The sequence below is a fragment of the Aulonocara stuartgranti genome (genome assembly GCF_965226115.1).
Source record: "Aulonocara stuartgranti genome assembly, chromosome: 1".
NCBI classification, from domain to species: domain Eukaryota; kingdom Metazoa; phylum Chordata; class Actinopteri; order Cichliformes; family Cichlidae; genus Aulonocara; species Aulonocara stuartgranti.
The window spans coordinates 32,214,523-32,228,006 of NC_138939.1; the positions used below are offsets into that span (position 1 = coordinate 32,214,523).

Sequence of the window (13,484 nt, forward strand, 5' to 3'; positions counted from 1 at the left end):
TACATATTCATTTTATATAACAATAATGACCTAACAAAATAGTGCTTTTTTTAGAACAAGTTAGATTAGCAGCACGAGTGTATAACAGATTTTTTTAAATGCCAGTGAAGAACATTCATAACATCCATAAATAGAATAAATATTCTAATAAGAGATGCAATCTAAAAAAAAAAAAAAAAAACTGCTAAAGAAAAAAAAAAGAATAAATAAAATCCACCAACATACAATAAAATAAAATAAAATAATTTGTTGTGGGGATCAAGTCCATGAAAACAAATAGTCATTTTCAGCTGCATGTTCATCTTAAAGTCTTGCGCTGAGCTGCTTCATTAGAACCGACGTGAAAATGATTCGGGATGCTCTTGGCTCTTGTTGTTGTCCTCCTTCTCTTTGCGAAATAATCTGAAAATCGGAGCGCGAGATTGGTCAATATCTTGGCATTACATTTGTCGATAAGCCAACAAACAAAAGCCAACGGGACTCATTTTCCTGTACCTGTGATCCGTGCATTGTCTTTGAGACTGGCTGCCGGTTTGGAGAGCCTGTGGAGCATCTCTTCAGTGGGACTCTTGCGCTTGTTGGTGATGTTGGAGCAGTTCTCCTGGTCGGTCCCTGCGCCGTCTTCGCCGTCGCTCGGCCTGTCCCCACCTGAACGGTGGGCAGCGTCCTTCGGCCGTGCGGCTTCCTCCCACTGAAACCGGCCGGGCAGCGGGGTTTCACACTCGAAGTTAAAATTCCAGCGCCGCCTGTCCTGCTCAATGATCTCCTTAAGCTTCAGCTTCAAGTCCCGGCGCAGCTGGCTGTGGTCCACCGGGCCAAACAAGCTCCTGCAAACAGACTCCCTGCGCCTGGTGGGCTCCATCCTTCAAATGGTTAAGTTTTTGGTGGAGATAGTGGTGGTGCACTCTGCTCTGCTCGATACTTGACTGCAGGTTGATTTAAAGGCTGCAGGGCGCAAAACTTTTTTGTTTGTACACAATGACAAGACTTCTGATTGGCTGTTGGAGAGGGACAGCTGTGGTGTGGGGGTTGCTGGTGGTGATCCAATCATTGTGTGACGAACTCAGCTGAAACACTGGATAAAAGCTCCTGATTGTGTTTGTTAGTCTGTCCTGTCTAGTGGTCACAGAAGAATTTCTTCTTACTCAGCATAATCCAGTTCAGTTATGTTTTATTTATTTTGAATCACAACAAAAGTTACCTCAACGCACTTTAAATTTTAAGGTAAAGACCTCACAATAAAACAGAGAAAAGCCTAACCATCAGATGACCCCCTATGAAAAAGCACTTGGTGACAGGAAAAACTCCCTTTTAACAGCAAGAAACCTGCAGCAGATCCAGGCTCAGGAAACCGATCATACTGTGGAAGAGAACAACAATAAATTTATTAAAATATGAGACCTCTTGCCTCAGTGAGATTTACCTACCTTTATACATGTGAAATAACATTTTTTAAAATTAATAATAACTAGTGATTAAATGCAAACTGGTGTATAAACACATAGAGACTGAAGAAAAACACTCAGTGAATCACAGGAAGTCTCCAGCAGCCTACACCTATTTTAGTGTAACTAAGACATTGAGGATCACCTTAGCCAGTCTGATCTATAAGCTTTATAAATAAAAAATATTAAAAATTAAAAGAAGAAAAGCTTAGAGCTTAATCTTAAAAGTAGAGAGGGTGTCTGTCTCCCAAATCCAAACTGGGAGCTGGCTCCAATGAGGGGGGGCAAGCTGAAGTCTCTGCCTCAAGTTCTACTTTTAAATACCCTAGGATGCCCCAGCATGAATGCACACAAGCACATTTATAACCCATGCATGGCTGCAAACTGTCAAGAAGTACAAACCAACACTAAATTGTTTGCAATTATTTCTGTTTATAAAATGTTTTTGTTTGTCACACCAGATGGCAAAATGCAGTTCAGTCCCCACGAGCTGTGATTAAGTGGTCTGTGAAGCTAAGTTGGGAGACTAGCTTGAAGGAGATTTTAAATTTAAATCAGGTACGGTTTTGCTTTTTTGCAGGCCTATTCTAAGACTGAATGTAAAAAGATGGCGGTAGCCACATGTTTGGTGACAAGGAGCACACAATAAAACAATAAAACACTCAGCCTCAAGCTGAGTGTTTTATTGTCGGTATCTTGATGTCTTGAAAGCAGAACTGATGAGTTGGGGGTTGATCTGACAGTGAAACCTCATGTTAGTAACAAGCTTGGCCTACCGTGAATTACACCCTGCCATCCTTCGTCAAAAAAGAGAACATTATCTTGTTATTTCTTTAGCTGACATTGGAAAAACAGGAACTTTTCTCTCATGTAATTGTTTATCTAATAGTTAATTACTTTAGTGTAGTATGAATGGCTGTGTGTGTGTGGGGGGGGGGGGGGGGGGGGGGGGTAGTGAGGGGCAGTCTTTATCAATTGGAAACGTTGGAAAACTTATACAAATACAGTTACATTTCTGAAAACTATGCACTCCTTCACATTTTCTGAAGCTGTCCAGGGGACTGGATTAGAGTCTTTGCTAAACTGGGGGCAGCATTCTGGCTCCCAGGCCTTGTATTTGACCCCCCTGCCTGGGGCTCTGCTTTTCTCATGGACATTATCTATTCTGGTTTCCTGGGTGTTCAGCTAGTCTGTTCTTTACATCACTTTCACTTTCCCAGTACTGACATCACTGCCTGCCTCCTCCCCGTCTCCGCCTCATCCGAGTTGGTCAGAGCTACATCAATCTTCAGCTTCCAGCTTCATCTTCACCACCACCAGTGTCTAGACTCGGAAGAGTCCTGTCCTAAATCCTATCACCACTGGGATTCTGTTCTTCCATGATGGATCATCAGAGTCTGATCACTAAATGTGTTAATTTATTTCTTTTTCTCAATAAATCATGTCCAGTTCTTCCAAATGATCTCTCCTCATTGAACCTCTTTCAGAAGCCTGAGGAGGCACTTCTGTTTTGGCTTTACTTTTCAGAAAATGGAGCCCATGCTCATTTTTAATATAAAACCTGTACTTGAGTTAGTTGTATTGCATTAGTTGTATTTTGGTGAGAAATCTTCACAAATACACTTCAAGTGGACCAGTAAGAGAGGACCACACATGTAATTTCCTGTTCACTCAGGAACTCTGCTAGAGAAACTGTGGGTAATGGACCTTGCACTGCAAGATCAGAATAGTAATGATAAAGAAGGAACGATTCGCACTCCTCATATGACTTTTCCCGATCAGTCTGGTGACCTTTGAGCCCCTCTTCTCTAAACTTGAGTCTGCCACTGACCGGTAGGCATTTTGAGTTACACCTCTGATAAACTGAAGCAAGTGAGCACAATACAGAGCACCAAAATGAAGGAAATACACTGAACCTTCGTGTCCATTCGTTTTATATACAACACACACCATTCACTGACCATGTCAAACATGTGGAAAGTTTCCATATGGAAATGTTAAGCCTATAATTCTTAAGCTGTCCAAGAACATTGCCCTGCAGTGTAGAGAAACTAGACACAAGGCTGTTCCATTTTGCAAGTAAAGGTGTGGTCCAGATGAGGGTGATGTGCAACGGCTGACCAACATGCAAAGTGATGGTGCACGCCAGTGTCTGGGATTGGCTGGAGGGAGGGCCCCACCTTTGCGCTACTTCCTAATAGCCCAGGAGGTTCACCTGAGGCTTGTGGAAGGACACCCGCTGAGCTCTCACAGGTGTGGTTCTGCAGGGGAACAAGAGGGGAACATCTATTTCAGCCATGCAGGAGGGACAAGACACACCTCTGGTGAGTATCTAAATTGCAGCTCATTTCTTTTCTCTTCTTCTTCCTTTTGTTGTCTTTTTTTGTCTGAAAAGCATCATCTCACACACGTTAAGACATGTAATGATGACCACTGGATCACCATTGTGTGTCTGTGTGTGTGTCTCAAGCTACATTAAGATACACTAGTTAATAATAAAGTAGATAATTAAGGTTTTAAAGTCAAACAACAGATCAGAGAACAAAAAGTTAAAATAGCTCAAATTTGAATCTTCAGATTTTACATTTTAGGGGTTTTTTTAAAAACAGAATATATTTATTAGCCATTCACCAAATCACTAAACTTGGTGAAATGGCAAAGTGTGAGGAAAAAAGGTGCTAAAAATATTGCTTATGGAACATTATTGTTAGTTTAAATGACAACAAATGCATAAGCATTTAAAAGAGGCCCCACATATGAGCCCTAACAAAGTTCATTTAAATACTAGACTTCAAGCTAGAAGTGCGTGTGTGTGTGTGTGTGTGTGTGTGTGTGTGTGTGTGTGCATGGAAGAGTGTGTGTGTCCTTGAGATACCCACTCCAGCACACATACACACAGCTGCTTGTCCTTTCCTCTACCTTTGCATGTAAATCGTCCTGTTTGCATGCCCAGTAGTCTTCTCCCTCCCAGACCCAGACCTGTAGTCAAATAAAAGCCTCCACAACAAGCTGCTCTCTCCCATTAAAACAGATGGCTGAACACAAATTGACTCGCCGCCTGTATATTAACCATTGAACCACAGTTGCTTTAAAACGCATGTTCTTTACTCAAAGTAAATGGGGAGGCTACTGCTGTCGGTCACAGGAATTTGCACTACTATTATTTTTTTGTTTGTTTTAATCGTCTTTCACAAAGCTGCTCAAGCGCCCATGCAAATAAGGCTGGCTGATAAAAGTGTCTGTTTACTGAGGCAAATGGGTAATCTTATCAATATTAAATGAGCCTTCTTTCTGAGCTCAGTGTATTTTGGTTCCTATGAAAAGACTCATCCCGAGATAAACTGAACTGTAAAACAATAGCTCCGTATAAAGAAGGTCACGATGTCAAAAGCAGATCCCCTCCCCATTTTTCTCAAGGTTCTTTCCAGGTTAGGTTGTTCCAGGTGCCTTAAAGAATTTGCCACAATTTTTTCTGCTGATTTATGCTGTCTTAGTTGCATATTCCTCTTCATATAATCCCAGACTGACTCCATGATGCTAAGATCAGGGCTCTGTGTCTACCATGCCATCTGTCGCAAGACTCCTTGTTCTTCTAGCTCAAAACAGTCTGTTATGAGGCTTTAAGTACGTTTGGTGCTGTTGTAATGCTGCACAATAAATGCTGGTCTGATCTGATGCATTGACTGATGTACACAGTCCTAAATATCTAAAGCACCTAAAATTTTGCACAGGTCTAGCAAATGTCCTCATTTCACAACTTATAAGGGGGCTTACATTTAGAGGTTCAGATGCATGTCTGTTTCCCTGCTTCGTGCATACCAGCAAAAAAGAGGGTTTTGTGCATTTGTAGTTCAAACATGGGGCACGAAGCACTTTGCATATGAAGCGAGAATGAAAATTCTGCCAGCTTTGCATTGACCACATGTACTTCTAAGAAGCTTTCCGTCTGTAGAGCCAGCGGTGAGTGAGTCATAATGGATTTATCGTTAAAGCGACCTAATATCTGGGTATTCATTTGTTTACAGGGGACGCTGCAACCACAGACGCGATGCCTGCAATGTGGGGACACGCTGGAGTGGTCAGAGGAACATGGGTGTGTGTGTTTGTGTGTGCAGCACTCTGAAACAAGAGAAACTTTTTTTTTCTTCTACAGTAGAATTATCGGCTCTGACATAAGCTTTTTTCTCAAACGAGTGTTCAGAAGCATTCGTGATGAGGACGTCATCATCAGAGCAGCTGAAAAGGCCAACGCTTAAGAGGCCTCACGGGCAAGAGTGCCACAGGATGAAACCATTTGCACTGGACTAACAAACATTAACTAAATCCAAGTACAGTTTTCTTTTTAAATTATTCATGAGAGCCGGTCCATTCCTGGCTGTGGAGAAATGAATGCTTTCTCCGATATTAAATAAGAAGAAAAGCACAGAGCTACATTTTTCATTTAGCTAATACTGGACGAAGCAGATAAACCATAAAGCATTTAAATCATCTAAATGAGTTCAATTAATGAAATAACCTCCCAATTTTTTATTCCATCTATGCATCTTGATCAAATTTTAAAAAAATGGTACTGCAGGAAGCTTCAACCCTGTCTGGAAATATTAGGCTTCTACTCAAGTGAAAATTAAAGTGAGAGTTAATGGAATAGCATTAATTACTGATTTCAGTCCACTTATGTTAAAAAAAAAAAAAAAGGAAAAATGCTATGGGGTGGCTGTAGCTCAGGTGGTAGAGCAGGTCACCTCGGAAGGTTGGTGGTTCGATTCCTGGCTTCCCCTAGTCTGCATGCCAAATATCCTTGGGCAAGATACTAACCCCAAATTGCTCTCCGATGCATCCATCGGAGTATGAATGTGTGTGAATTAGAGATGGACCGATCCGATATTAGGTATCGGTATCGGTCCGATACTGACCTAAATTACTGGATCGGATATCGGAGAAAAATAAAAAATGTAATCCGATCCATTAAATATCACGAAAGCACCTCACAAAACTTGCAACACGCTGTAACTCACCTCAGAACGTTAGCACGTCGGAGCAGTATGCATCACGTGATAGAGCGGCTGTGGCATGCGGGACCTGTCCATGGTCTGGATAGCATTTGGAGCTTCGCTAGCAACCCGGCATTTCATCTCCGACAAAGTTATCCCCGAGAGAAGTAAAGCAAGTGTGTAAGTCCATCTCTGAATGTTTGTAAAGCATTCCTGCGTTAAGCTTAACAAACGATATATGGAGCGACTGCCTCTTCTTGCTGCTACTTCAATCATGAAACTGCTTAACGATCAGCTGATCGGCTTTTCTGTCGCGAGTCCGTGTCTCTTGTTTGTTTTTGGTCCACTTTGCACCAGAAAGAGGAAACCAGCGGCTGAACAACAGCAGCACGTTTAAGCTTGATCAGCTGTTGTTAGAATGTATTTAATATTACTTTCTACTCCAGGATCTTTATCTACGCTGGTAACTGTGCAGGGGCGGATCTAGCAAAGTTTAGCCAGGGGGGCCGATAGGGCATTAACAGGGAAAAGGGGGCACAAAGACATACTTTTCTTTCTTATTCTCATTTAAAATGTCTAGCTTTTAATAAATAATTATCTGACACCCAAAGTTTTAATTTGATGTAAAATGAATAGAAGTCAATTACTGTATATAGTAACTATTAAGTCTAATATACCCTAGTAAGCTATAGTACTTTTTCCTTTGGGAAGGTACCATCTGTGCAGTCTGCAATTTTGTTGAAGAAAGATGTTGAATCTATTTAATATTTCTTGAAAAATAATTGATTTCTGTGCATTTTTTTTCACACTGCATCAAATTAAGGTTGATTACGTTGATTAAGCATCATGAGGTGGCGCGTGAGGGGTGGTTCCCTATTTTTTTATTTTTTTATTTTTGTTGTTGCTGGGAGTTGGAGCCCTATTAGTTAGGTTGCTTAATATTTATGCTAAGTACTCTTTAAAATACCAGAATAGGGAGGATGGTGTAGGTTTAAGTTTATTAGATTGATCAGTATTGCTGAACTATGAAATATTTTTTTTTTGCATACAGGTATAACAGAATAGCTTTAGTGTAGTTGTTGTTTTAAACTTGAGTATGAACTTATACAAAATGCAGCAAGATATTTAAAAAACAGTTTTGTTGATTAAAAAACACTATATCGGATTCATATCGGTATCGGCAGATATTCAAATTTATGATATCGGTATCGGTATCGGACATAAAAAAGTGGTATCGTGCCATCTCTAGTGTGAATGTTAGCTAAAGAAAAAAAAAAAGCACTTAGACAAATGTGCTTGTGTAAATGGGTGAATGCACAAGTTGTATAAAGCGCTTTGAGTGCTCAGAAGAGTAGAAAAGCACTATATAAGAACCAGTCCATTTACCATATGGGAAAGAAAACAAAAAGAGTGTATGTTAGGGATATTTAAAATATCGTTAATAATCAATTCAATGTACAAAAAAATAGAAATGAGTGTGGTACATATGGAGAATTTCCATAATATAATATTATGTCTGATCAGAATCGGAATCATTGTTATTTGGCAAAGTTTGTGCATACAAACATGGAATGCATACAAAAAGAAAGAAAGAAATAGGCAATATATATAAATATGCAAATATACACAAGAAAAACACAAGTTGCAGAAAGCCTTTAGAAACTATACAAAATGCAGCAAACTACAAATGGGCAGCAATGATAAATATAAATAGGCTGAACACAGTGCAACCTGGATGAATCTTAGATATGAATTTTAATAGTGCTTTAATGTCAACGTTAAGGTGTTTTTGTTGAACTTTGACAAGCTTTTTTTTATATTAAAAAAATACATAAACACACACGGTAATAAGAAGCAAACCAAATCAGCAAAGAGAACAGTGTAACAGCCTTGGCAGGTGAAATTAACTGTCCTTTTGTAATTGCAACAGCACAGAAAAGTGTTGCTGCATGTTTATGAGGAGCTTTGTGGGCAGGATAGTCTAGATAAAAATTGAATCTGATTCTTTTTCATACCTTTTCTGTGCTGCAGAAGACTGATGCATATAACAATTTCACACTTTTTTGCTGTCAGTGTCCTGCTGGGCTGTTCCTGCTGCTCTACAGTAGATGAGACTCTAGAGAATGTAGCCAGAAGACTCGGCAGCAGAATGAAGAAAGAGAAGAGCCACTGGGCAGCTGGCAGAGTTGGTGACATTGACTTTCTCGGTCCGACTAAAACGAGAGGAAAGGTGAGACTGGATGTCATAACGAGTAAGGAAAGTAACATAACAAGAGTGTGCAGTTCAACCGGTATACTGACGCATCACTTTCCCCCTTGCCTTCAATCAGTTTGTGAGGGTGCGCAGCAACACAGACCCAGTGCTGATCTACCAGATGCTGACAGAAGAGTGGGGTCTTGCTCCTCCACACCTGGTGGTTGCAGTAGTGGGAGGCGATGAGGTGGCTCAGATGAGGCCCTGGCTTAGGGACACACTGAGAAAGGGACTTGTGAAGGCTGCACAAAGCACAGGTTATAATCAAGGGTACAAACTGGCCCTGGCTTTTGAAATCACAGAAATGGAATCTTTTTAGGCTGCTATACTGGCAAGAGAGTGCCTTTTATTTGATATATAAAGTGTTGTTTTTTTCTGTGATATTATGTGGTTTTCATTAATAAATGATATGATTAATTTCAGAATAACTAGCTTTATGATTATATTGGCAGCTACAATAGTTTAATATGCAATCTTGGATCCAACTTTCCAGTTTGATACTCATCAGAATTACAACTTTGCAGAGAGATCATGTAAAATTAGACATCAAACGTTCAAAACCTCATATGTACATATACAACTGCATTGCTGTTCTCTAGGGGCATGGATTTTGACTAATGGCCTTCGCTTTGGCATCACCAAGCACTTAGGCCAGGCGGTACGAGATCACTCCTTGGCCAGCACCTCTTCTAAAGTTCGTGTTGTGGCCATTGGCATTGCTCCCTGGAACATGATCCACAACCGAGAGGCACTACTCACAGCCAAGGTTCCTGTTCACACAAAGGGAGCACAAGGCCAATATTAGTATCCTCCATGAACTAATATTTACATCTCTCGTGTTAATGTGTTGTCGCTGTCCTCTTTCCTGCTGAGTATCCCTTCATATTTTCTTAAGGTTGATGAACCCGCAGCATACAAGCCTCAAGACCTGCCCCATGGATCAGTGTATTCCCTGGACAGTCACCACTCTCACTTTGTTCTGGTTGAGGAAGATCCCAACAGACCTGGAGCCACCAGTGAAATGAGGGTGAAGCTGCTCAAGCATATCTCTCTTCAGCGCACAGGTTACGGAGGTAAAAATCTTTTAGGTCATTGCTGGGAACCAATCTTTGACTTAAGCAGTATGCCGTATGTTAACGTTGCTTCATTAAAAGTTTATATCATTCCTTTACATGTACCTATGTAAAAATGACACTGGAATGTACTTACGAGAATTCATTGTGACAAATGGTAGCTTTTATGGATTTCAATTATGGATGCATTTTGGCATTGTTTCATTGTGGTGTTGCACATAGTACATGTGGCTGCTTCATATATAAATAGCTTCTTTTTTTTAAAAAACAAAAAAGGAAAAAAAAAGCATATTCATATTTTATGATGTTTATGAATTCTTGAATTACTTCACAAGCACAATAGCAGTGAATCTAATGGAGTCTATTTTTACCATTTTAATTGTAAATTAAAATTTCCATTGTAATTGTAAATTGTAAAGCATTTTGTGACTTTTGTTCTTGAAAAGAACGATATAAATAAGCCTTACTTAATTGCTTACTTACTACTTTTACTGCATATTCAAAAGTAGCCTGTTTCCATAAATAGTGTTTCAGTCATTTTCCTTTTCGGGTTTCCAAAGCTGTTCACATTTAATATCAGAGCAAAAATAAAAACAACATTTGGTTCAACTATCCACAACTTAGAGACAAAGGGAACACATCACAGAGATATTTTTACATATAGAGCATGCACAACCAATGTAGGTAACACTTCCTGTTAGTGAACCTCTTATATTTAACTTGCTTTAGCCTGCCCAGAGCTACTAATGCTACCCCTGTAAGCTTCTTTGCAACCCACCATCACCCCAGCTTCTCCTTTTTCTGCATTTCATTCTGTGAATATTCTTCTAGGTGCAGGAAGTTTTGAGATCCCTGTTCTGTGTCTCTTGGTCCACGGAGAACCCAGGATCCTAAAAGTAAGCTTTTTTTTTTCATTGTGCTACATTAGCTTCTCAAGAACTTTAAAGGCGAAACCATGAAGAGACCCTCTGAAAGGCAGATTTGTTTTGTCATTCAAATGTGCACATTCTCAGTTTGAACGCTGGCTAAGGCTTGAAAATTAGGCTCTGAGTCAAATTTTGGTGGTGCCATCTCCTGAGGCAGCAGACCAAAGCCAGACTGAGAAACAAATTCTTTCTGTTTTCACAAAACTAATCTCTTCAACCAAAAAGCCCATCAAAGTCACCAATGCATTTGCATAAATAGAGCCATTACTGAGGAGATTATAGACTACAGCTTACACTGAGAAATATAATTCTTGTTGATGTTTAGTTGGGAAGTTATCATCTTTAAAAAAAAAATCATATCAACTGAAAATTCATCAGAACACTGTGTCCCTTCTTGCAGAGAATGTATAAAGGCATTGGCAATTCGACACCATGGCTGATCCTGGCAGGCTCTGGAGGTGTGGCTGACATCCTTGTCACACTGATGAATAGGGGCTGCTGGGATACGGACAGTGTTCATGAGCTGCTGCTGGACACCTTTCCAAATGCCCACCACAGCACAGACATCAGTAACTGGGTCAAGCTGGTAAGAGCGATGTGCACAGCGTGGAGCAGGCACATATACAGATATGCACATCACAAGACTTGAACATTGGCAGAAAAATAGGGCACACTGGGGAAGATTGTGAAGGAAGCTAATGTAGGATTTTCATCATTATCGTCAACATTTGTATGTGATGACCTAATTAAGAACACAAGGAGGGAAGGCAAGACAACAATTTCGTAACATATTTTTTTCCGAGCTGATACACATAATAAAGGTACTTTGTATACAACACATTAAATTCTCTTTAATAAATTGCGTCACTCAAATGATATTTCCATAATTACTGACTGTCGCCCTGACAATCAGATTCAGAAGATACTTGATCACGAGCATCTCCTCACTGTCCATGACCCGGAACAAGAAAGCTCTGAGCTGGATACAGTCATTCTCAAAGCTCTAGTCAAAGGTAAAATATTTTTCTTGTGAGAGATATGTTTAAGAAACTTGCAATTTCCTAAGGCTGCACAATTACAGGTTTCCTGACATGACAGTTGCAATAAGAAAGAGCTTTGACATTTTGAGCGCTTGATAGATTGTAAATCTGTTGACATTTTGTGTGTGTGTGTGTGTGTGTGTGTGTGTGCGTGCACGTGTGTGTGTGTGTGTGCGCGTGTGTGTGTGTGTGCGCGCGTGTGTGTGTGTGTGTGTGCGCGTGTGTGTGTGTGTGTGTGTGTGTGTTTATCAGCTTGCAAGAGCCAAAGTCAAGAAGCCCAAGACTTTCTGGATGAGCTGAAGCTGGCAGTGGCCTGGAACAGAGTGGACATTGCAAAGAGTGACATTTTTAATGGAGATGTGGAGTGGAAGGTGAGACAAAAGGATCTGATCAAGGTTTGACAAATTTTGGTAATTAACCTCCTAGGACCGGCCGTCCACATATGTGGACATCACATTTTGGGTTATTTAGACCAAAATACTCAATTCTGCTCTACATGGGCCTGATATCCACTTATGAGGACATTATACTGCTACTGTTCTATCAAAATTTAAAATGAATATCCTCATTTGTGGCTCTCACTTTTCTTAAAAACAAAAATGAGGTAAAAAAAAATAAAAATCTGGTAATTCTTTGTTTTTACATTCATCGGGCCCCAATATGCCCAAATATCAAAGAGAAATTAAAAATGCATGTCGTGGAAGAGTTCGGGTCTTAGGAGGTTAAACCTGGCGTGCCTGCTAAAGCAACATAAAAAGGGAGTGGGAATTTTTCGAGTACAATCAGTGAGAGTCTGGGCTATTTAAGGTAATTAAAACAAAAGCTAGCCCAGTTGTGAATATGCTAGTATTCTAATATGCTCACAATGATATCAATAATATATTTCATCAGATATAATATTTTTCATTATCACTATTATAGCCAAATGTGCTGGTTTCATAGTCTGTATATAAAAGATGGATGCAGCTAGCGTGACATTGCCCACTGATTTGTGGACTTCTATTTTGAAGGCTGAAGCCTGACATTTTGGCAGTTGCCATGTTTTGCTGACATGAGATGTCATGACTGAAAAGTGGAGACTGAGTGAGAAACCCATGATAACTGCACATAGACAGGCAGCAACAGTCCGAATTATACCCTGCTTTGTCATCTATTTTTGTCTAAATAAAAGCAAAATGTACAAACTGCGCACCATTCTCTGCTAGATATGATTTAAAAGTAGTGAATGACACCATGAAATCATCATTATAGTGTTCACTGAGATCATAAATAAAGTGGAAAGTTGGGTTGTTTTTTATACATCTTTATACAATCTGACCTCTTTTTGCAACCAGCCCTCTACTGGCCGTTAGGAAGAAGGCAGGATTTGAAAGAATTTAAGAACCAAAGAAAAAAGTTTTGACACACTTCTATGCTGGAATTCAAACCTAGAGGCTATGTCCACCTTTTTTGTAGAGGCTGTTATCATTTTGATATATTAGCCTGCTAACATAGCCTAATTAATAGATGTTAGCAATTAACACCAACCTCAAAGCACCAGCTGTGCCAGTAGGATTCACCTTCAGAGGATCATGGATGTGTGTGCAAAATTACACAGCAGACCACCTAATAGCTACCCTCTTAGACCTCTACAGAGCATGTTTTTAAAGCTGTTTAGCATGTGCAATTTGCAATATTCACATTTGGATTAAATCTGCAAGAAAGGGATTTATTGAATAGTATTATAGTAATAACAATAAGAGTACCAATCAAGAC

General features: G+C 39.9%; 2 protein-coding genes across 4 annotated transcripts in view; one reads left to right on the forward strand and one right to left on the reverse strand.

Annotated features, from left to right (window-relative positions):
- Positions 1-3,696, reverse strand: cdkn1ca (cyclin dependent kinase inhibitor 1Ca). Of its 2 annotated transcripts, XM_082535811.1 has the most exons (3): positions 3,626-3,696; positions 496-1,360; positions 1-402 (listed from the first exon to the last, which is right to left on the reverse strand). In XM_082535811.1, the coding sequence occupies exons 2-3, from the start codon at positions 860-862 to the stop codon at positions 299-301; spliced, it is 471 nt and encodes a 156-aa protein (XP_082391937.1). In that variant the 5' UTR covers positions 863-1,360; positions 3,626-3,696; the 3' UTR covers positions 1-298. The 2 variants fall into 2 exon arrangements, with proteins under 2 accessions (XP_082391937.1, XP_082391938.1); XM_082535812.1 differs by lacking the exon at positions 3,626-3,696 and having other exon boundaries at positions 496-1,606.
- The window catches only part of trpm5 (transient receptor potential cation channel, subfamily M, member 5), a 20,658-nt gene continuing 10,853 nt past the window's right edge, over positions 3,680-13,484 (forward strand). The window contains exons 1-10 of one of the 2 annotated variants that reach the window (XM_082535282.1): positions 3,680-3,769; positions 5,471-5,538; positions 8,510-8,666; positions 8,767-8,947; positions 9,290-9,456; positions 9,586-9,763; positions 10,595-10,659; positions 11,090-11,275; positions 11,603-11,702; positions 11,982-12,100. In XM_082535282.1, coding sequence (XP_082391408.1) covers positions 3,743-3,769; positions 5,471-5,538; positions 8,510-8,666; positions 8,767-8,947; positions 9,290-9,456; positions 9,586-9,763; positions 10,595-10,659; positions 11,090-11,275; positions 11,603-11,702; positions 11,982-12,100 — 1,248 coding nt within the window. In that variant the 5' untranslated portion in view covers positions 3,680-3,742. Of the gene's footprint in view, positions 3,770-5,470; positions 5,539-6,193; positions 6,617-8,509; positions 8,667-8,766; positions 8,948-9,289; positions 9,457-9,585; positions 9,764-10,594; positions 10,660-11,089; positions 11,276-11,602; positions 11,703-11,981; positions 12,101-13,484 lie in introns of those variants that run through there. The other variant, XM_082535281.1, reaches the window with a different exon arrangement.